Source organism: Cucurbita pepo, chromosome LG05 (genome assembly GCF_002806865.2).
Source record: "Cucurbita pepo subsp. pepo cultivar mu-cu-16 chromosome LG05, ASM280686v2, whole genome shotgun sequence".
NCBI lineage: Eukaryota > Viridiplantae > Streptophyta > Magnoliopsida > Cucurbitales > Cucurbitaceae > Cucurbita > Cucurbita pepo.
Genome location: NC_036642.1, coordinates 2,068,317 through 2,090,999, shown reverse-complemented (window position 1 = coordinate 2,090,999; position 22,683 = coordinate 2,068,317). Strand labels below are relative to the sequence as shown.

The window sequence follows — 22,683 nt, the reverse complement described above, 5'->3', positions numbered from 1 at the left end:
CTTATATGTCTCTGACTGCAAATAAGATTCTAATGTTATAGGTTGATTTTTGAGCTAAAACGTGGAGTAATCAATTTCTGATTGAAGTATGATGTGAAAGCACAGGGTTATAATTATGTTTTGTTCTTTCTTCATGCAGGCATTTTTACTGATTTTTTTCTAAGAACTAGGGGACAAGACTTTTTTCATTGCAGTAAGTGTGAAATGATGACCAAGTTCTGGTGGGAAAAAGAAACCTTGTAGTCTCCTAAACATGGATACAATAAGAAAGAACTTGGGTTATTGTTTTCTGAAAAATAGTCTTAATTTTGATAGAGTATCGTGCTTCTCCTAATTCTATGTTTACTTTCTTCTGTAGGCTCTCCTAGCTGCTAGGAACTCTGCTGCTATTGTTTTTACTGGAACTTTTGGTGCTCTTGCGTATGTTATTTCACCATGTGCTGACTATGTATATATATATTTTTTTTTTCCATAGTCGCATCCATTTGGATAAATTCATATCAGTTACCAACAAAGAATCATCATCATCAGTTTTGTATGAATAACAGCTGGGCAGGGACAACATATTAGTAATCATGAGCTTGCAGTCTCCCTATTTTTGGGTACTGTAATTAGATATAATTTAAGATCCTTCTTCTTCTTCTTCTTCTTCTTCTTCTTCTTCTTGTTTTTTAAGGTTTAGGATCTCTGTTATTGTTTTTTGAAAACTTTCAGGATCTTTATATAAAAAAGCGACTCATGATAGACATGCCTTTAGTAGTCAAATAGTGTTAAGATTCAATTGGTTCTGTGCCGGGCAATGATATTAATTCAAAAACAGATGAATCACAAGTATTATTTGAAAATGCTATGCTGTTGACATCTCATGAAAGCACGATAAATTTGCTATCAAATCCTTCAAGAGGTTTTTGTCTATGGCAGGGCAATGACCATCATATCTGTGTTCTCGGACGAACTTTTCACTATGTTGATGAGATTCTTCCATTCAGGTACGCTCCTTGTGATAAGCACCTCTTTAGGAATGTGAAAAAGGAAAGAGTTTCAGTTCTTAAACTGTACGTTGATGCACCATTATTCCAACATGGCTTAGATTTACTGATATGGGCCTAAATGAGATCATGGATTGCTCCCTTTTATTATTTTCAATTTATTGTCTTAAACTCTGATTCCTCTTTAGAAATTCCAATTTCCATCAATATATTTGGTTCTTTAGCCCTCTTGTCTTACGTATATGATCACAGGCTAGGTGAGATTGACTTACCAGTTGATGATATTGCTGCTGTCTGTCTTTTGGTAAGTATAGTCGTTTTGTGATTGGCAAAACATCTTATATTGCTTCCTTATACACTAGAGTAGAGCTGTATGCTTGACATAACAACCAAATGCGAATTCAAAAGTTTTTATGGATGTAATATATTGCTTTGGGCTAATTTCAGGTGTTGTATTTTGGGGTCTTAACATTGCTTGATGCCAGCTCAAGCGATGGACTAAAGGCAGAAGATGAGCAGAAGGAGGTAATCCCTTATACTGATGTCTGATGTTTGTGGAAGTATCCTACAATATCCCTTTCTTTCACTTCTTGTTCAAGCCCTCAAGTGTATGTCTCTACTGTATTTATGACAATTAATTTATATTAGCCAAGTGTTGGGTTTTATGTAAGAACAAACTAGAATTTTATATCTTAAAAGTATATAGAGGAGAATACTAGATAATTAAACGGAAATTTCGGAAATAAATTAATACACCTTGGTGTGATGGCGAAGCCCCATAAAAGACAGGAACTAATCTCAAAACCACTGTAAACTTAAGTTTTTATTCCTTCTCTCAAGAATTATATGAAGTCACCAAAAACCCGTGGCTTGTGTGATTGAACTCCAGTAGCTGAAAATATGTCACAAATTAATAGTTTTGTTTTAATCTGAATCAGGCAGAGATAGCGGTCACAAAATTCTCAGGAAATAGTGCTGGGATCTTAGCTCCTGCCAGTACTGTCATCAGTACCTTTGTATTAGTGTTTGTAGCTGAGTGGGGCGACAAGTCATTTTTCTCTACAATTGGTAAGCGGACAGGTCTTTTGAAATCTACATATTGTTGATGTTGGATTAACTTCTTATCAAATTATATTGTTGAAATCTACCACTAGAAATGATGAGTTTCCTCATTTTTCTGTTAACTACGAAAAGCTGAGTTGATCACCAAGTCTGAAGTATATAACTTGATTGAAAGATCAGATCGAATGAAGTAGATATACAAGACAACATGAATATAACGTAATGGTTAAGATATCAATTCCTTCACTTGAAGTCAGTGGTTCGTATTCTCGACCCTACATTTGTTGTAGTAAAAGAAATGAAGTGAAAATACAAATTTAAACTGTTTTTTTTTAACAAGAAACAAATTTTTAAACTGTTACATCTTTCTGAACTGTTATTTAGAGCTAATAAAGAATTGATATCATTATGTGGACTAAAATTTTATCTTTGAACTTTATATTGCCAAGAATTTTCAAGTGTTTTTCTGATCTAATTCTTCCTCCTATATCTGAACTCCAGACTATATTTTCTCTCTTACATACATATTTTTTCTTTCTCCATTGTGTAGCCCTTGCTGCTGCTTCTTCACCCCTTGGAGTTATTGGAGGTGCCCTAGCTGGTCATGGTGTAGCAACGTTGGTAAATACTTTTCTTTTTGCAGCATCCAATTCCTGATTTGCGTAAACATTACTTTGTATGACTAAACAAATTCTCAGTGGGAAAAGTTGATCTCTAAAAAGGGTGAACAATTTTGAGTGTACACGGAATCATGCACATCCATCTGTGGTTGTTACACTAAGTTGAATCTTACTTGCGTATCTGAAAGTGGGTCCATTGATTAGAGATTGGGGCAAGTTTAGTGCATGAATTTAATAGAAAGCACGCATTAAATACTTCAACTTCTAATAATACATGTGTATGTATGTACCAAACCTTCAGTATCGATTTATCATGCTCACGTATCAAGTTTCCAATTTTCTAATCCAATTTTGACAATAAATCTGCAGCTTGCAGTTCTAGGAGGTTCTTTACTAGGGACATTTTTATCAGAGAAGGTAAGATTATCATTCATTCTTCGGCCACGTTTTTTTCACATATGCCTTTTTGAACGTTCAGAACTATCTACTGCACATTCTACCTACCTCCAGGTGGATAAACTTGATGTTTTCCATACGTGAACTTGATATGAATTTCCTGCTTCCTAAGTAATCTTTTTTTTTTTCTCTCTTTAAAAACCGTACCACGACAACTATTTTTAACTGTTCAATATGGGTCAGAAGGCTAACCAGCCAAGATTATGATATGAAACATATGTATTTGTCTTTTTTCCCTTTGGGGGGAGAGGGGGCTGTATTAAGATCAGCAATTCCCTGCACCAGGGAAAAAGAAAAAAGAAAAAGGAATTGATCCTTCATATTATTACTTTTTCAGCAAAGAAAATTAAGACTTTTGGAGTAAAGTATTTCTTTAGTTTTTCAGTTATTGGCACAAGTTTACGAGTAAAGGACGATCAGTGAGAAATTATTCGTCAAACTTCTCTTTTGAATGTTCTAAAAGCAGTCTTGTCTCCACCAAAGAGAGGGGAAAAAAAAATCAAAGTAATTATTGTTTGAAATCCCATTTGCTTTCTTTAATTCTCTCTCCCAACCAAATATGAAAAGGAATGGAATATCGACGTAGCACTTGTCTTTTGTTATTTTTTCCTTCTGGAATCTAGATATGTCCGATTTTTACTGCGACTGTATTCTTTCTTTCTTTCTTCCTCCAGAATTCCATAGCATCATGCAAACGCAAACAGTTCCGTCCTAGTTGCCTATATTAGTTTCTCTTATATGCACATGAGTTTTTTCAAATGCACTTGATGCTGTCAGTTGTCAATGTATGTTCTCTACGCTACTCACGAATTATGGTACCCAAAAGTGCTTATCTTGAACCATTCAACATGAACATATACCAGTGAATATATCTTATCTTTTCCACCCTCGAAAGTCTCAAGTTACGTTAGACAATTGAGTGTCGATTAGCAAAATGGCTGTGCAGTTTAGCAGCATCATTGCATATGTGCTTTAGAAATGTCCCACCCATTAGTTGAACGCAACAAATTTCTGGAACAAGAAAGTTTTATGCTTTTCAGTCTTCCTGAGTTGCAACTATTAATAAGTCTAGGCCCACCTACTAGGCTGCTTGTTATTCTTATTGATGCTAACTCAAGTTGCCTGTTTTTATCTCAAAAGTGGAGCATATTCTTATTCCTGGAAGTTACGTACACAAAGGAAGTTTTTGTTCTAACATATACCGTTTTATTTGCAGATTATCGCCTACGTTGGAGGTGTTCTTTTTCTCGTCTTCGCTGCTGTAACATTAATCGAGATAGTAAACTAGGAACTGTAATTTTTCTAACTCTCATCTCAACTGTTATTCATGAGTTAAGTTGTTTTCTTTGTGGACTAATGATAAATGTCTCAGCAACGATTTCTGGGTTGTGCATATCAAACAAGTGTAAACGGAGTAGAAAGTTCAATCAGACCATATAAAGTCGAAAAGCTCGGAATCTAACGGTTGTGTGGCTTTGACTTCTTATCCTTCGTGAATGAGACAAATGAGAGGTTGGCCTCGTTTTCTGCGTCTTTTAAGCACTGTTTTTGGTAATTAGGCTTTTATTTGATTGAGAAAGTTGTTTTTTTTCTTTAGGAGATGGGAATATAGTTGGTTGAGGGTTTCAGGATTCTGCATGCTCATGCCTGAAGTCTCGCTCTCAGTTTTTCGAGGTCAGTCTTATTTCAAGGCATAGGAAATGAGATGTGGTATCATTTCTAGTTGGTTGAGGAATTTAGGATTCTGCATGCTCATGCCTGAAGTCCTGTGAGGTCACAAAGGAAAAACTGTCGTCTCATTTTAAGACGTATGAAATAAACTCAGATAAACGTTCTTCAAAGATTTGACATAAGGTGAAAGTTCATTTGTTTTTGAACCCTTTGGATTAAAACTTAAGTACAATTTTTTGTTTTTTAGATCACTTATTTCATGAAATGAAACCCTTTTACTAGTTTTAGAAAAGGAACAAAATAGAAATTGGAGATGACAAAATTGTTGGATGTGACTGTGAATTAAAGAAAGAATGAATGATTATTAGTCATGGCCTCTCCTCTCTTCCTTTATCTCAACCTTCCCATCTCCCATCACTTTCCATTTCCGTACAATGTGATGTACGAAAACCACACCGTTACTCTTTCTCCTTTCAATTTGAACCTCTAACTTAAAAAAAAAAGAAAGTATAAATGTCTTGATCGTTCATCACGTTCATATTGACTTAAATTTCTAAATCTTACAATATTTTAAAGCTATAAGGTTAGTTTAAAAGGGTTTAGAGACTAAATAAATATTTTAAAAGTTCATGTACTAAAAATAAAATAAATCTAAAAAGTACCTGACTAAAATATTATAAATCAAATTAAAATCTCACAAAAAAAAAAAAGTTAATTCAAAATTGATGATAGTTTTTCTTTTTCGAAAAGTAGATATAATTGAAGAAAAAGAGAGAGACGGCACTTAGNTGACATAAGGTGAAAGTTCATTTGTTTTTGAACCCTTTGGATTAAAACTTAAGTACAATTTTTTGTTTTTTAGATCACTTATTTCATGAAATGAAACCCTTTTACTAGTTTTAGAAAAGGAACAAAATAGAAATTGGAGATGACAAAATTGTTGGATGTGACTGTGAATTAAAGAAAGAATGAATGATTATTAGTCATGGCCTCTCCTCTCTTCCTTTATCTCAACCTTCCCATCTCCCATCACTTTCCATTTCCGTACAATGTGAGGTACGAAAACCACACCGTTACTCGAAAGTATAAATGTCTTGATCGTTCATCACGTTTATATTGACTTAAATTTCTAACTCTTAAAATGTTTTAAAGCTATAAGGTTAGTTTAAAAGGGTTTAGAGACTAAATAAATATTTTAAAAGTTCATGTACTAAAAATAAAATAAATCTAAAAAGTACATGACTAAAATATTAAATCAAATTAAAATCTAAAAAAAAAAAAAAAAAAAAAATTCAAAATTGATGATAATTTTTTCTTTTTGGAAAAGTAGATATAATTGAAGAAAAAGAGAGAGACGGCACTTTGGTGGAGAGGCAAGCAAAAAAATCTAAGAAATAGGGAGCAGCCGAAGATGATGACGTGGTGAGTAGGGCTTGGTTGTCGTGCCGTTGGCATGTGACATGGCACGTGCGCCTCAGTGTCACACGAATATTCCTCACCCGCAGCCTTCTATAATTCATATAATTTAATCATCAGCATTAATATATATATTTTTTCATATATCAAATATCTTACCATATGATTTGTCCAATATTTTTAACTCACATAATCTCCCATTCATTTGTTTAATTTAATTGGATATTTAAAGTTTATAGATAAAAATTTACATATAAAAGATTTAATTGAATTGAGAAAAAAAAAACCATTTAACTTTTTAAATTTTTAGTTCAATAATTTCTCAATCTCTATGATTATTTTTTTAATAATAATAAATAATATATTGTTCTTATTCACATAAAATAGTAAATAAAAATTTATGCCGACAGTCTTCCAAGTTAATATGGCAACTTAAAATGCTTCCAAGTGCAATTAATTTCTTGCCAAAATCATTTAAATTTGTTATGATTTTATTTTAAATAAAATTAATTTTTTTTATATCTAATAAAACTCTATAAAATATTTAATATGTTGGAAAAATGAAAGTCCAAATCAAGTAGTGGAAGAGGGGAAAGAAGAATAAATTCTTTTTTGACTTTTTTTTTTCCAATAAATATAGAAATATACTTTTAAAGTTATTAAAAAAAAAAAAAAAAAAAAAAAAAAAAAAAAAAAAAAAANCTGGCCTTCTCACCGCCATTCTTTAATTTCTTGGTAAACATCAGTCCTTTTAAAAAAATAAAAAATAAAAAATAAAACTTTATTATACTTTTTTATTTTTCAAAATTAAAAATAGTATTTTTCTTTTACAATATTATATATATTTAGATATTTAAATTTGCCTCCAAAACAAAAGGTATAGAGGAGATGTATTTAAATTTAGTATCAAAATTAATATTTTGGTAATATATGACGATAATAAATTTTAAAAAATATTTAGTACATAAATTAAAAGGTTGTCTAATCATTTTAAAAAATGTAGATGCTAAAATAAACATATATAAAAAAAGAATAATTCCAAAAGCTGGAGAGGGGCCAAATGAAATTTAAACCCTTGATTTCTTATTTATTTATTTATTTATTTNTTCGGATCGCCACGCCACTCCTCCCCTCTCCTCACCTAACCCCTACTCCTCCCTCGTTACCGTTTTAAATAAATGAATAAATAAATAAATAAATAAAATTATTATTTTTTAATTTTGGATTTTATTTAATAGAATTAATTAATATATATTTATTGATTTATAAAATGGGGGTGTAGTGAAGTCCATGGAGTGAATGCATTAAAACAGCAGAAGCGCCCAAATTCATTTCCCTTAAAATTATATAAATATTAAAAAGTAAATAAAGGATCTTTTATGCATGCTACATATTATTTTAATGTTTTTCATTGTCATCTCCAACTTCGCCACATTTTTCATTTCTTTTTTTTTATATTTATTTTATAAATATTTACTGAAAATGATTTGTTGTCACAATATAACCAGTTATTATTATTTTAAAATATTTATTATTTTAATCCAAAGTTTTCAGGCTTTCAAGAGTCAGATTTGGGAAAGAAAAAAAAAACATTCACCCCTAACATGACCCTTCAAAATGAAAAATATTTTATATTATCTTTCATTAATTAATTTTAATTTATAGTATTATTCTCAATTTTAAGAAATTTAAATTATAAGAAAATGATAATTGAATTATAAAACTAAAATTATAATTTTTAAAAAATAAATAAATCCAAATGACCCCTAAACTATATTCTAAAATTTATGAAATTGTTGTATTATTATTATTATTATTATAGAAATAAAAAATGATTGAAACCCACAGAATTATTGCCAAATCATGTATAGTGGAAGAGAGAGTATAATTAATAATAATAATAAAAAAAAAAAATTAAGGCGCGTGGATGAGTACGAACGAACCATACCAGTTTATAAAAACCGAACCGGGTTTGGGATTAAACGTGCAGCCTCTTCTCCTGTAAATGCGCGTACCATCCACTCGTTTGGAGCATCTCTCTCAGTTTCTCTCTCTAGATTGTTGTTGCTCTCTCTACTCTCTCTGTATGTGTGCGCCTTTGTATGTCTTTTTCTCAATCTAACCCTCTGCCTCATCATCCCTCTCTTCCTTCTCCGCCGGCGCCTTCTTCTCGCTCCTTAAATTCTCCGCTTCCTCTTCCCCAAATCGCCGCATGAATTTCGATCCAACTCTCAGGTTCTGTCTTCTACTTCTTTTCTCTAAATCCTTCTTACTTCCTTCCTCTGTTTCTATTTTTCAATCATTCATTGATTGCTTCTTCTTTCTCTTATTACCTTCTTTGAACTTCTGTCTATCTTCTTTGTGTTTGTTTGTTTCACCGGAATTGAGATTCTTTGTTCGTTCTTTGATTTGGGTTTATTTTATTTTTCCCCTGTTTTGTGTTGCTGGAAGTATGGAGGGCGTTGGGGTTTTAGCTTACGAGGAAGTTCCTGTCTGTTTCTGATGTCTTTTGTTTCTTATTTTTTTCTGAATTCGTGTGCCCTTCAACTGAAGTGGTTTGAATTTGATCTGGGGTTTGGTTTTTCCGTCTCTCTGGTCTTGAATTTCACATGCGTAGGATTGTTTTTTCTGCTGATTTATGTCTGGGATTTGTGAATTTTGTTGTGAAGCTCGGGATACACTTCAACTAATCATGGGATGTTTTTCCTCTTCGTGATTGAGCTGCCTTTTATATGAAATGTCGACGAATCTACTCTTTTGGTCTCACTGTTGACGTATCCTCGAGCCAGTTTATGTGTTTGAATTAAAGTGTAATTGGAACAATTGGGTTTTATTTGATTTTCTCTGTTAGATTTTTGGAATATGATTTGGGATTTTGTTTTTTCCCCTCTTGGTCATTTCTATCTGTCTTTTTTTTCAATTTGGCATGCATAGGAATGCCTTTTAAATTATGTTTCTGAAGCTCTTGATACAGTTTAATTAATCGCTGACCTTTTCTCTTTCATTAGTGATTGAGCTAACTTTATTTCAAACGTTGGCAAATCTTTTCTTTTGATCTCACTGTTTCTTTTCTCCACCCTATCTTGTGAAGAAGAAAATGGTATTCATGTCTGAAATTGAGTATCAAGATGTTCTTGATTATGGTTGACATCTGAAGAAGATTATCTGTCTCATTCATGTACAACACTATGTCAATCAAATGGTCGGTATATTAATTATGGCTCGTTGGCTGGTTGTTTGGTTCATTAATTTGCTTGTATTTGTAAGGTACTTCCGAGGATCCTTCTGCATGTATTTACTGTTCACTTATCAGTCTACTGTGCTCCTTTTGATTTATTGGAAAATTTTGCTTATGACCAGTTGGGTTGTTTTTCATTGAGATAATAGCAATAGATAGAGCTGTGGAGTTTATTTAACATTCGGTATGAGCTTGTTTTTCATTTTCTGGCATGCCCGGTATAAACGATTTCATCTTGTGGTTGATCCTTTTTATCCCAAAAGGATTCATAAATTTTTTCTTTGGTTGATCCTAATATATGCACTATTTGCTTGCTTTTGATATCCTCCGATTAGATGTAGGCATGCAAATATCTTTTGTTAGATTTGTCAAGAACCCATACATTACCAATGACTCTACGAATTGAAATGGTTGTTTATACCTTAATATTTCTCTGTCTTTGAAATTATTCTGTTGTGTCCTTTTTGTTTCCCCTGTTGACTATGATGAATGATCGAGTAGGGGCTACGTTTTGAGAGAAATCTGTTATCTTTAGTAATACGATTCGTTTTTACTACTTTAATTATGCTTTGAATTGTTGTTACAGGTTGTTTGATTACCAGTACGCCTCTTTTGAAGTTAGTTTGCTTGGATTCATCAGTATTTGGTGCATCTGATACGCTAAAGGGCGTCTTGAATTTTAAAAGATGGATCGGTGTGACACTTCGGGATTTGTTAGTGGGGGCGGGATCTTCTTTTTCAGAAACCATTGATTCTAGTTTCTTAGCTTCTTCTTTGTTTTTTCAACATAAAAGAAATAAAATAAAACTAGTTCCATAGCTTTTACTTTTTAAATCCCGGAAGTCAGGCAGGCTGGTCTATTGCTATTAGAAGTCTTGGTACCAATATTTTAACTAAATTCAATGGGCTCAAACTTTCAGAACTTGAATTTTTCTGCCAATTATTCCTTGAATGTGCTAAATATTTTGGGAAAGTCTTTCCAAGATGGGAAAATTGGAGCTGGAGACAGTGCAGATACCGTTCTGCGACTTGATTCTACTGGATCTTCGGTCCCTTTTCGGTCCATACCAAAGGGAATGAAGCGGAAGTGGAGTTCGATTGAGAAATCCATGGGTTGTCAGTCAGTTGGGTCTTCTTTGTCTCTTGGCCGGTTCGTTCATTCCTCAAGTTCTTCTGACAGTAAAGGTAGTTCGGCAACCGCATGCACCAGAGTGTCTTCTGCTAAAGAAACTGATGAGGAATCCTCAATGGCACTTGATCTGGATTTTTCTCTCAATCTTGGTAATGATAAGGTAGCTAGCCCAAAAGAACCAGCCAATAAGTCGCTTAAAGTACAGACGGTTAAACCGAAGGTCGACTTGGAATTAAGTCTCTCTACTGGCCCATCTGAATCTGATGTCACTTCAATTTATCAGGGTTTTCCTTCATTTCAGTTGTCAATGGAGAAGCCATTTCCATTTGTAGAAACCTTAAACACAGATGATGGAGAAACATCAGGTTGTTGGAAGCCAGTAACTGCCCAACCAGTCGCACCTCCCTCGTTGAATCCTCAGGTTGGCTACATTTTTCACTCGGTTACTGAGAAAGTGGTTCCACCTGTCAATGTTCCAGACCTTTCCTCGAGCATTTTAACCATGCCAAAAAGCTCAGTCACCTGTACTTCCGGGATAACACAACAGCAGCAAGTACGCTTTAATCGTAGTAGTAATTCCAAGATATGTCAAGTTGAGGGATGTGGCAAGGGAGCTAGAGGTGCTTCTGGCCGTTGCATATCACATGGTGGTGGTCGAAGGTGTCAGAAACCTGGATGCCACAAAGGAGCTGAGGGTCGCACTGTATACTGCAAGGCCCATGGAGGTGGACGGCGATGTCAACACTTGGGTTGCACCAAGAGTGCAGAAGGACGCACAGACCATTGCATTGCCCATGGTGGGGGTCGAAGATGCAACCGTGAAGGATGCACTCGAGCAGCAAGAGGGAAATCAGGATTATGCATTCGTCATGGTGGTGGTAAGAGATGTCAAAAGGAGAACTGTACCAAGAGTGCAGAAGGCCTCTCTGGTCTTTGTATCTCTCATGGTGGTGGTAGGCGATGCCAAATGCCTGGGTGCACCAAAGGGGCACAAGGGAGTACCATGTACTGCAAGGCCCATGGTGGAGGAAAAAGGTGCACAGCTCCTGGTTGTACCAAAGGTGCTGAAGGAAGCACCCCATTTTGCAAGGGCCATGGTGGTGGAAAAAGATGCGGCTTCCAAGGAGGCGGCATTTGTTCAAAGAGTGTCCATGGTGGTACCAACTTCTGTGTGGCACATGGTGGGGGCAAGAGATGTGCTGTTCCCGAGTGCACGAAAAGTGCTAGGGGAAGGACCGACTATTGTGTGCGTCATGGTGGGGGAAAGAGATGCAAATTCGAAGGGTGTGGCAAGAGTGCACAAGGAAGCACAGATTTCTGCAAGGCTCATGGTGGAGGAAAGAGATGTTCTTGGGGTCATCCTGGGTCTGAGTATGGCACCCAACCCTGTTGCCCATGCAATTCATTCGCCAGGGGGAAGATGGGTCTCTGTGCACTTCATAGCGGCCTGGTGCAAGATAAAAGGGTTCATGGGGGTGTCTCACTTGGACCTAACACTCAGCAGCCTAATCTCAGCAAGACAGAGAAGATGAAAGACGTTGTTATGGAAGATTACATGAATGAAGATCTCATCATGGTACGAGGCAAAATGGGTCCAAATCTCGGAAAATATGCAATCAGTGAAGCCGAAAAGCCATCAAAGTCAGTTATTGTTCCCGAAGGTAGGGTGCACGGCGGAAGCTTGTTGGCAATGCTTGCTTGCAGCTCAGGGCTGGGCTCAAGCAGTAAAAACGCAGCTTCTGGTCAAGAGCAGCCAATGGAACATCACACATTGCCTCGTAGTTGGGTGTAAAGCAGCAATCTCAGCCATCCTTATATGTCCATCTGGTGTTTAGGAGCATGGTCAGTCGGTAATGTTGGTCTCTTTCTCCTTATTTAGTATCTGTCAATTATAAAGCTTGTTATTTATTGGTCTAAATAGAAACACTTCTTAAGAGTGCTCTATATTGTGAGGGCAAATTCTACAGTATTGGGTTGTTGATTTGTTCTTTCTTGTATATATTCTTAGATAATGTATGTCGAACAGGCTATGAACACAGTTCAACAACCTGTAGGTTTGTTAATGTTGCCCTTCTGGTCATGGATAACCAACCCCTTTTACTGTGTTCATCTTTTTATTCCTACTTTCCTACCTTTTCTTCTTTTGTTCATTGTTCTTTCTTGCATTTTGTGGAAGGAAAATTTAGGGTCCTAAAGGATTATGCCTTTACAAATTAGAAGGGAATTGCAGAGGAAAGGAACAAAGGGTAACAATTTTCTATTGATGGAAACCACATGGCTTCCGTTACATATCAATATCTCTGTTGATGAGCTTCAGCTAATGATTTTATCTTTGAACTTGGCCATCTTAGAAAGCTCATCCACGGTTTCGACCAAATAGTCGAGCCTAGCCACGAACTCGATGAGCAAGGAAGTAAAGTTAGCCAGTGACATGGCTGCAGTACTCTCTTGCTTCCTCATCCTCTGTAAATACTCGACGGGAACACCCCCACCATCGTCGAAAACATCCATTTCCCTCAATGGCCATGAATGCTGCCTTCTCGACTGCTTCCTCACTAACTCAACACAAGCCTCTGCCTGAGTCCCTGTAGCCACACCATGACTATTCTGCTGGTTTAAACTCCTCTCCGGGCCATTGCCGTTGATCTCAGCTAACAAGCTTGGAAGATCATAGAGGCTGTTCGACGAGGCAGTCGAGAGCTTGGACTGAAGCTTGGAAGAGAGGTCTAGGGAGTCACAAGTGGGAGTGAGGGGATAAGAGTGAGTGTGAAGGGCTTGTTGCAGCTTGTCTGCTGCAGTATGAACATTCTTTAGGAGATATATTTTGAGGGATTGTTGCATGTTGTTGATGTCTTTGCCCAAACTTCTCAACAGCTCCGCTGCTTGGTTTGCTGTTTCTTGGATCTCGGATTTGAATGTGGTTCTGAGCTTATATGGAGCCTACAAAAGTTCAGTAAGATAGAGATATAAAATGAATCTATCGAATATAAAATTGAATTTTGTCTAAGATCAGACACATTTTAAAACCGTGAGGTTGACGGCGATACGTAATAGGCCAAAATAGACAATATTCATTAGCAGTGAACTTTGACGGTTACAAATGGTATGTGTCATCAAGGACACTGGCCCCCAAGGAGGGTGGATTGTGAGATTCCACATCGGTTGAATATCCATTAGCGGTGGACTTTGGCGGTTACAAATGGTATGTGCCAGCAAGGACACTGGCCCCCAAGGAGGGTGGATTGGAGATTCCACATCGGTTGAATATCCATTAGCGGTGGACTTTGGCGGTTACAAATGGTATGTGCCAGCGAGGACACTGGTCCCTAAGGAGGGTGGATTGTGATATTCCACATCGGTTGGAGAGGGAACGAAACATTCTTTATAAGGATGTAGAAACTCTCTTTAGCAGATGCGTTTCAAAACTGTGATACTGACGGCGATACGATACGTAACGGGTCAAAGCAAATAACCTTCCATTTTTTCCTTCTAAATTTCATACTAAAAACACCCACAAGACTTGGAACAAGAGATGAAGCTAAGAGGATGACCTGGATTGGAGAGTGAAGAACACCATGAAGAGCCATAATTTCATAAGCACAATATCTCAAAACAGCTCCAACTTTAACATACTCCGCCCATGGATAAAAGAAGTGCCTGAATCTGCCGTGTGGCGGCTCCCATTTCGCGGATGTGGCCTAAAAAATGGTCATTTCCATTGGATTAGAAATTAAGAATGATAGTGTTCATAAGAAGAAAAAGGGTAAATTTTAGCGTACCAAAGCCTCAAACTTTGCAGAGGAGTTCAAGGTGGCTTTGCACTTCTTATAAGCTGGTTCGTCAGGAAATTCATCCATTACAGCCTTGGGAAGCTGTTGCCCAATGTTGTGTACTGACCCCTCGTCTTCTAAATACTTGTTCACACATTCTGCCAATTTTGTAACATTGTTTTTGAAGTAAATGAGAGAATGTTAAAAGTTGAACCAAAAGTTCGAACCTTGGAGGGAATCAGCGAGGGAGTTGAAGGTGGCGACGAGGTCCTTGTGCAGCTGCTCGCCAGCCCAGATGGGGAAAACGAGGACGTTCACTAACACTGCTACGAATCCTCCGATGGCGATGGAGTAGAGGCGATCCATGGCAGTTCTCAGTGGGTTCCCCATTCGATAACCAGAAACAACTATCAAGCAGTATGTGAAAAGTATAACTCTGAACCCATACTCGTATGGAACTAGCGATGGCCATAGCTTCATGAATGATGTCACACTTCCTGTTCAACACACTTTCACATTACTTATATATTGTGAGATTCTACGTCCAAACATCCTTTACAGAAGTGTGAAAAACTCTCCTTAACAGACGTGTTTTAAGGAGGCTCAAGGGAAAGTCCAAAAAGGAAAATATCTACGCTTGAGCTAGTACAAATGGTACCAGAGCTAGACACCGGGCGATGTGCCAGTGAAGAGGCTAAGCCTTGAAGGAGGTGGACATGAGACAATGTGTCAGCAAGGACATTGGGCTCGAAGGGGGTGGATTTGGATGGATCCCACACCTATTAGAGATAGTAACGAGTGTCGGCGAGGACATTGGGCCTCAAAGGGGAGTGGATTGTGAGATCCCACAGACACAGGGCGATGTGTCAGCGAGGAGGATAAGCCCTGAAGGGGTGGACATGAGGCGATGTGCCAACGAGGAGGCTAAGCCCTGAAGGGAGTGGCATGAGGCGATGTATCAGCAAGGACGTTGAGCCCTGAAGGGGGTAGATTTGGATGGGATCTACATCGATCGGAGAAAGTAACGAGTATCGGCGAGGACATTGGGCCCCGAAGGAGAGTGGATTGTGAGATCTCACCAACACAGGGTGATGTGTCAGCGAGGAGGCTAAACCCTGAAGGGGTGGACATGAGGCGATGTGTCAGCGAAGAGGCTAAGCCCTGAAAGGGGTGACATGAGGCGATGTGCCAGTAAGGACGTTGAGCCCCGAAGGGGGTAGATTTGGATGGAATCTACATCGGTTGGAGAAAGTAACGAGTGTCGGCGAGGATGCTGGGTCCCAAAGGGGAGTGGATTCTGAAATCCCACATCGATTGGGGAGGAGAACGAAACACTCTTTATAAGCATGTAAAAACCTCTGCTTAACTGACACGTTTTAAAAACTTTGAGGGAAAGCCCGAAAGGGAAAACCCAGAAAGAACAATATATCTGCTAGCGGGGGCTTAGATAGACCGTTACACTTATAATTTAAACATTAAAGACGTAAACTTTGGTGAGAAAGTTACCAACTAGGAAAATGGTAATGCCAATGATAATGGGTTCTGCAATAGGGCCTGTGCGTAGAGCAAGTTGGGCAACAGCAATGGCCAAGATTCCAGCAAGCAAGCTTCCGAGCGCCCTGTTGAAACCACGGTTGAAAGTTGCTCCTTTTGACAACAAAACCCCATATTATAACATAATATGCATTAAAATCATCAAAAACAAAACGTGGGGTTTATGGATAGCTACAAACCAACTGTATATTCGAACATGATGGCCACAGTGATGATAGCCCAAATGATATTAGTGCCAAACACATCGTAAGGTGCTCGAAAAAGTATAAGCAAAGACACTAAAACAACAGCCAACCCAACTTTCAATGAGAATAAAACTCGGTTTCTGTCTTCTTTGCAAAACCCCAAAACACTCCCTATTGAAGCTTTACATGAAGCTGCCAAGTTTCCAGCTTTCGCCCCTAGAGGTTCGGGTTTTGTCGAGAAATCGATGTCTATAACAATATTGCCTGTTTTGCCATTCATTCTCGACGTCTAGCAATAACAGCCGTCTTTCTTAATACAATATCGTAGGAGGGTTTGTGTGGAAATTTAAAGGGCATAAGAAAGTGGGAAGATAAGCTATTGTTTGTGATGGCATGTAGAGGAAGATTGTATGTTTTGTCAGAAAAAGGATATTGATTTATAAGAGAGAATAATAATAATAATAATAATAATTGAAGGGGTAAATTGGAGAAGTAATGAATATGAGATGATAAGAAGATGCCTAAAAACTCAATAATGCAGCAAATATGGAGAATTAGAATCTAAGTTTTCATCCTATATTATTGCATGTGCATGGCTTGACAAAAATCTTGAAGACGAGCCCTTTTATCTATTAGAAACGGTAACTGTAATAGTTTAAGCTCACCGTTAGTTAATATTATCCACTTTGACCCCTTACGTATTGATATCAACCTTATAGTTTTACACTCTTATAAAAAATATTTTGTTCACTTCTCCAATCGACGTAGGATAGCCTAGATCCATTCCCTCGACTCANTCGAAAAAGTATAAGCAAAGACACTAAAACAACAGCCAACCCAACTTTCAATGAGAATAAAACTCGGTTTCTGTCTTCTTTGCAAAACCCCAAAACACTCCCTATTGAAGCTTTACATGAAGCTGCCAAGTTTCCAGCTTTCGCCCCTAGAGGTTCGGGTTTTGTCGAGAAATCGATGTCTATAACAATATTGCCTGTTTTGCCATTCATTCTCGACGTCTAGCAATAACAGCCGTCTTTCTTAATACAATATCGTAGGAGGGTTTGTGTGGAAATTTAAAGGGCATAAGAAAGTGGGAAGATAAGCTATTGTTTGTGATGGCATGTAGAGGAAGATTGTATGTTTTGTCAGAAAAAGGATATTGATTTATAAGAGAGAATAATAATAATAATAATAATAATTGAAGGGGTAAATTGGAGAAGTAATGAATATGAGATGATAAGAAGATGCCTAAAAACTCAATAATGCAGCAAATATGGAGAATTAGAATCTAAGTTTTCATCCTATATTATTGCATGTGCATGGCTTGACAAAAATCTTGAAGACGAGCCCTTTTATCTATTAGAAACGGTAACTGTAATAGTTTAAGCTCACCGTTAGTTAATATTATCCACTTTGACCCCTTACGTATTGATATCAACCTTATAGTTTTACACTCTTATAAAAAATATTTTGTTCACTTCTCCAATCGACGTAGGATAGCCTAGATCCATTCCCTCGACTCAACGTTCCCTCACAATGACAGAATTTATTCTACTCACTTCTTGGAAGTCCTCATCAAAGATGAGGAAGATGAGAGAGTGATGTCATGCTGGTTGGTGGGGGAAAGGGTATAATGTAATGAGATTTTGTCACGTCGAAATCTAAAACGCTTAATTTTGTAAATGAATACGATTACGATTTTATACTTTTTAAAAGTCGAGAAACAAAACACATAATTTAACCTAGCTATTGGCATGTAGGCAGCTAGGGAAGCACGAGAATACTTGTTACAAACACCATTCTCCCCTCCATTCACTATTGATCATCTTATTCCCAAAGAATATAAAGAATAGAACAAGTACGCCAAAATAATACATAAAAAAGAATAGCCACCAAACTAATCCCTTTCATATCAGCATTATGTAATATTCGAAGCCTATCGCTATCAGATATTTGTTTTGGATCCCATTTCTACACAAATACATAATCTTTGGGTTTATGTTCGTTTTATGCTTTGGATTTTCATTCTTTTCGTTCATATCTTTGAGAATCGATGCTTTTGGGAAATTTTGTTTTCAGAGAGAAATTAGGGATGGAAGGGGTTTCACAAGTCTAGCTCAAGATCTTTGTTGAAACTGTTCTTGATTACCTTAATACATGAACATTATGTAAAGTGCAGTGGAATATATTCTTTGAACTAAGGGACATATATTCTATATGCTCATCAATATCAATTTTATTTAGGTTAAAAGCAAGACTATGTATAAAATTCCTAACTTGGCATATATTCGGGTAAATTATTAACGTGCTCTACCTCACATGTAAATTCTCAAATATGAGGCTATTAGGCTATGATAGCAAATGAGGAAGAAGGTTGCTTTTCATATGATAATCGCCTTCCAACTAATAGATTCAAGTTTGACTCTCGGTCAATGTATTACTCTTGCAAAATAATTCCTTATTTTTTCGTTAAAGTTTGGCAAATGCATTATATTAGCTTGTTTTCTAACCGCGTTTCTAGTCCAATTGTTAGAATAATTGCCTTTCAAGCAATAGACTCGGGTTTGACTCTTGGCAAATGCATTAATTTTGTAAAATAATTCCTTTTTTTTTTTTCATCCTATTTTCTCATTACAGCTTGGCAAACGAATCCCATCAACTTACCTTAGTCCAATGGTTAGATAATTGCCTCTCAAGCAATAGACCCAAGTTCTTTTTTTCTTAAAGTTCTGCAAACACATTACATCACCTTGGCTTCCAAAGGATAGTTGCCTTCCAAGCAATAGACCCAGGTTCGACTCCAGGCAAACGCATTAATTTTGCAAAATAATTCTTTTTTTTTTTCTTAAAGCTCGGTAAACACAATACATCAGCTTGGCTTCCAATAGCGTTTGTAGTCCAATGGTTAGGATAATTGCCTTCCAAGCAATAGACTCGGGTTTGATCCTGACAATCGCATTACTTTTACAAAATAATTCCTTTTTTTTTTCTCCTCTTTTTTTTTTTTTCTTAAAGTTCGGCAAACGCATTACATCAGCTTGGCTTTCAATAGTGTTTGTAGTCCAACGGTTAGGATAATTGTCTTCCAAGCGATAGACTTGGGCTCGACCGTCGGGAAACGCATTACTTTAGCGAAATAATTCCTTTTTTTTTTTTCTTAAAGCTCGACAAACGCATTACATCAGCTAGGCTTCCAACAGCGTTTGTAGTCAACAGGTTAGGATAATTGCCTTCCAAGCAATAGATTCGGGTTCGGCTCCCGGCAAACACATTACTTTTAAAAATAATTTTTTTTTTCTCTTTTTTTTTTTCTTGAAGCTCGGCAAACGCATTACATTAGCTTGGCTTCAAATAGCATTTGTAGTCCAACGGTTATGATAAATGTCTTCCAAGCAATAGACTCGGGTTTGACTCCCAGCAAACGCATCACTTTTTACAAAATAATTCCTTTTTTTTTATTATTATTATTATTTTATTTATTATTATTATTATTATTTTTTTTTTTTGTTTGTTAAAGCTCGGCAAATGCACTAAATCAGCTTGGCTTCCAACAGCGTTTGTAGTCCAACGGTTAGGATAATTGCCTTCCAAGCAATAGACCCGGGTTTGACTCCCGGCAAACGCATCACTTTTACAAAATAATTCCTTTTTTTTTTCCTCCTATTATTATATTTTTTATTATTATTATTATTATTATTATTATTATGTTGTGTTAAAGCTTGCCAAATGCACTACATCACCATGGCTTCCAACAGCGTTTGTAGTCCAACGGTTAGGATAATTGCCTTCCAAGCAATAGACCCGGGTGCGACTTACTTTTACAATATATTTATTTTTTTTTCCTCTTTATTTTATTTATTTATTTATTTATTTATTTTTGTTAAAGCTCGACAAATGCACTACATTATCTTGGCTTCCAGCAGCGTTTGTAGTCTAACGGTTAGGATAATTGCCTTCCAAGCAATAGACCCGGGTTCAACTCCCGGCAAACACATCACTTTTACAANTTTTTTCTCCTATCTTATTTATTTATTTATTTATTTATTTTTTGTTAAAGCTCGACAAATGCCCTACATTATCTTGGCTTCCAGCAGCGTTTGTAGTCTAACGGTTAGGATAATTGCCTTCCAAGCAATAGACCCGGGTTCAACTCCCGGCAAACACATCACTTTTACAAAATAATTCTTTTTTTTTCTCCTATTTTATTTTATTTTATTTTATTTTATTTTTTGTTAAAGCTCGGCAAATGCACTACATCATCTTAGCTTCCAGCAGTGTTTGTAGCCCAACGGTTAGGATAATTGCTTTCCAAGCAATAGACTCGGGTTTGACTCCCGGCAAACGCATTACTTTTACAAAATAATTCCTTTTTTTTNTCATTGCATCAGCCTGGCTTCCAACGGTTAGGATAATTGCCTTCCAAGAAATTTACCCAGTTTCGACTCTTAGCAAACGCATCACTTTTACAAAATAATTCCTTTGTTTTTTCCTATTATTATTATTTTTTTTATTATTATTATTTATTTTTTAGTTTATTTTTTAGTTTTTTTTTTGTGTGTTAAAGCTCGGCAAATGCACTACATCAGCTTGACTTCCAATAGCGTTTGTAGTTCAACGGTTAGGATAATTGCCTTCCAAGCAATAATCCCGGGTTCGACTCCCGTCAAACGCATTACTTTTGCAATATAATTCCTTTTTTTTTTCTCCTATTATTTATTTATTTATTATTATTATTATTATTTTTTGTTAAAGCTCGGCAAACGCATTACATCAGCTTGTCTTCCAACAGCGTTTGTAGTCCAACGGTTAGGATAATTGCCTTCCAAGCAATAGACCCGGGTTCGACTCCCGGCAAACGCATCACTTATACAAAATAATTCTTTTTTTTTTCCTATTATTATTATTATTATTATTTTTTGTGTTAAAGCTCGGCAAATGCAGTACATCAGCTTGGCTTCCAGCAGCGTTTGTAGTCCAACGGTTAGGATAAAAAAGCTCGGCAAATGCACTACATCAGCTTGGCTTCCAACAGTGTTTGTAGTCCAAAGNTCCTTTTTTTTTTCCTATTATTATTATTATTATTATTTGTGTGTTAAAGCTCGGCAAATGCACTACATCAGCTTGGCTTCCAACAGTGTTTGTAGTCCAAAGGTTAGGATAATTGCCTTCCAAGCAATAGACCCGGGTTCGACTCCCGGCAAATGCATTACTTTTACAAAATAATTCCTTTTTTTTTTCTCCTATTTTATTTTTTTTTTATTATTATTATTTTTTTTTTTTGTTAAAGCTCGGCAAATGCACTACATCAGCTTGGCTTCCACCAGCGTTTGTAGTCCAACGGTTAGGATAATTGCCTTCCAAGCAATAGACCCAGGTTCAACTCCCGGCAAACGCATTAGTCTTACAAAATAATTCTTTTTTTTTTTCTACTATTATTATATTATAATTATTATTATATTCTTATTATTATTATTATTATTATTATTTTGTGTTAAAGCTTTTCAAATGCACTACATTAGCATGGCTTCCAATAGTGTTTGCAGTCCAACGGTTAGGATAATTGCCTTCCAAGCAATAGACTTGGGTTCGACTCCGGCAAACGCATAACTTTTACAAAATAATTCCTTTTTTTTCCTACTATTATTATTATTATTTTATTTTTTTTATTTTTTGTTAAAGCTCGACAAATGCACTACATCAGCTTGGCTTCCAACACCGTTTGTAGTCCAACGGTTAGGATAATTGTCTTCCAAGCAAAGACCCGGGTTTGACTCCCGGCAAACGTGTTACTTTTACAAAATAATTCTTTTTTTTTTCTCCTATTTTATTTTATTTTATTTTTTGTTAAAGCTCGGCAAATGCACTACATCATCTTGGCTTCCAGTAGCGTTTGTAGCCCAACGGTTAGGATAATTGCCTTCCAAGCAATAGACCCGGGTTCGACTCCCGGCAAACGCATTATTTTTACAAAATAATTCCTTTTTTTTTTCATTTTTTTTTTATTTTTTTGTTAAAGCTCGGCAAATGCATTACATCAGCTTGGCTTCCAACGGCTAGGATAATTGTCTTCCAAGCAATAGACCCTGATTGGACTACTAGCAAACACATCACTTTTACAAAATAATTCCTTTGTTTTTCCTATTATTATTATTTTAGTTTTTTTTTTTTTTTTTTTTTTTTTTTTTTTTTTTTTTTTTTTTTTTTTTTTTTTTTNAGGATAATTGCCTTCCAAGCAATAGACCCGGGTTCGACTCCCGGCAAACGCATTACTTTTACAAAATAATTGCTTTTTTTTTTCTCCTATTTTTTTTTATTATTTTTTTTTTTGTTAAAGCTCGACAAATGCCCTACATTATCTTGGCTTCCACCAGCGTTTGTAGTCCAACAGTTAGGATAATTGCCTTCCAAGCAATAGACCCGGGTTCGACTCCCGGCAAACGCATTACTTTTACAAAATAATTCCTTTTTTTTTTCCTCTTTATTATTATTATTTTTTTTTGTTAAAGCTCGACAAATGCCCTACATTATCTTGACTTCCAGCAGTGTTTGTAGTCCAACGGTTAGGATAATTGCCTTCCAAGCAATAGACC

General features: G+C 36.2%; 3 protein-coding genes and 9 non-coding genes across 14 annotated transcripts; 11 read left to right on the top strand and 1 right to left on the bottom strand.

Moving 5' to 3' along the window:
* Positions 1-439: 439 nt before the first annotated feature.
* On the top strand, positions 440-6,297 carry LOC111794797 (protein PAM71, chloroplastic-like). 3 transcript variants are annotated; one of them, XM_023676937.1, is made up of 10 exons: positions 440-602; positions 922-989; positions 1,242-1,293; positions 1,437-1,514; positions 1,928-2,057; positions 2,602-2,672; positions 3,041-3,088; positions 4,344-4,639; positions 4,725-4,801; positions 6,129-6,297. In XM_023676937.1, exons 1-8 carry the CDS (start codon positions 576-578, stop codon positions 4,413-4,415), a joined length of 546 nt encoding a protein of 181 aa, XP_023532705.1. In that variant the 5' UTR covers positions 440-575; the 3' UTR covers positions 4,416-4,639; positions 4,725-4,801; positions 6,129-6,297. The 3 variants fall into 3 exon arrangements, with proteins under 3 accessions (XP_023532705.1, XP_023532702.1, XP_023532703.1); XM_023676935.1 differs by lacking the exon at positions 6,129-6,297 and having other exon boundaries at positions 441-602; positions 4,344-4,420; positions 4,500-4,639; positions 4,725-5,011; XM_023676934.1 differs by lacking the exon at positions 6,129-6,297 and having other exon boundaries at positions 4,725-5,011.
* Positions 6,298-8,227: 1,930 nt separating this feature from the next.
* On the top strand, positions 8,228-12,701 carry LOC111794808. The gene is made up of 2 exons (XM_023676960.1): positions 8,228-8,449; positions 10,039-12,701. Exon 2 carries the CDS (start codon positions 10,355-10,357, stop codon positions 12,374-12,376), a length of 2,022 nt encoding a protein of 673 aa, XP_023532728.1. The 5' UTR covers positions 8,228-8,449; positions 10,039-10,354; the 3' UTR covers positions 12,377-12,701.
* A 107-nt stretch (positions 12,702-12,808) lies between these two features.
* LOC111794809 (aluminum-activated malate transporter 9-like) lies at positions 12,809-16,373 on the bottom strand. Its single transcript, XM_023676961.1, has 7 exons — positions 16,088-16,373; positions 15,861-16,001; positions 14,582-14,851; positions 14,364-14,512; positions 14,136-14,282; positions 13,218-13,524; positions 12,809-13,169 (listed from the first exon to the last, which is right to left on the bottom strand). Exons 1-7 carry the CDS (start codon positions 16,371-16,373, stop codon positions 12,898-12,900), a joined length of 1,572 nt encoding a protein of 523 aa, XP_023532729.1. The 3' UTR covers positions 12,809-12,897.
* Positions 16,374-19,646: 3,273 nt separating this feature from the next.
* TRNAG-UCC lies at positions 19,647-19,718 on the top strand. The gene has a single exon. It is a non-coding gene; the product is annotated as a tRNA-Gly (tRNA).
* Positions 19,719-20,015: 297 nt separating this feature from the next.
* On the top strand, positions 20,016-20,087 carry TRNAG-UCC. Its single transcript has one exon. It is a non-coding gene; the product is annotated as a tRNA-Gly (tRNA).
* A 99-nt stretch (positions 20,088-20,186) lies between these two features.
* Positions 20,187-20,258, top strand: TRNAG-UCC. The gene has a single exon. It is a non-coding gene; the product is annotated as a tRNA-Gly (tRNA).
* Positions 20,259-20,693: 435 nt separating this feature from the next.
* TRNAG-UCC lies at positions 20,694-20,765 on the top strand. Its single transcript has one exon. It is a non-coding gene; the product is annotated as a tRNA-Gly (tRNA).
* A 116-nt stretch (positions 20,766-20,881) lies between these two features.
* TRNAG-UCC lies at positions 20,882-20,953 on the top strand. The gene has a single exon. It is a non-coding gene; the product is annotated as a tRNA-Gly (tRNA).
* Positions 20,954-21,227: 274 nt separating this feature from the next.
* TRNAG-UCC lies at positions 21,228-21,299 on the top strand. The gene has a single exon. It is a non-coding gene; the product is annotated as a tRNA-Gly (tRNA).
* Positions 21,300-21,416: 117 nt separating this feature from the next.
* On the top strand, positions 21,417-21,488 carry TRNAG-UCC. Its single transcript has one exon. It is a non-coding gene; the product is annotated as a tRNA-Gly (tRNA).
* Positions 21,489-21,979: 491 nt separating this feature from the next.
* On the top strand, positions 21,980-22,051 carry TRNAG-UCC. Its single transcript has one exon. It is a non-coding gene; the product is annotated as a tRNA-Gly (tRNA).
* Positions 22,052-22,463: 412 nt separating this feature from the next.
* On the top strand, positions 22,464-22,535 carry TRNAG-UCC. Its single transcript has one exon. It is a non-coding gene; the product is annotated as a tRNA-Gly (tRNA).
* The last annotated feature ends 148 nt before the right edge of the window (positions 22,536-22,683 follow it).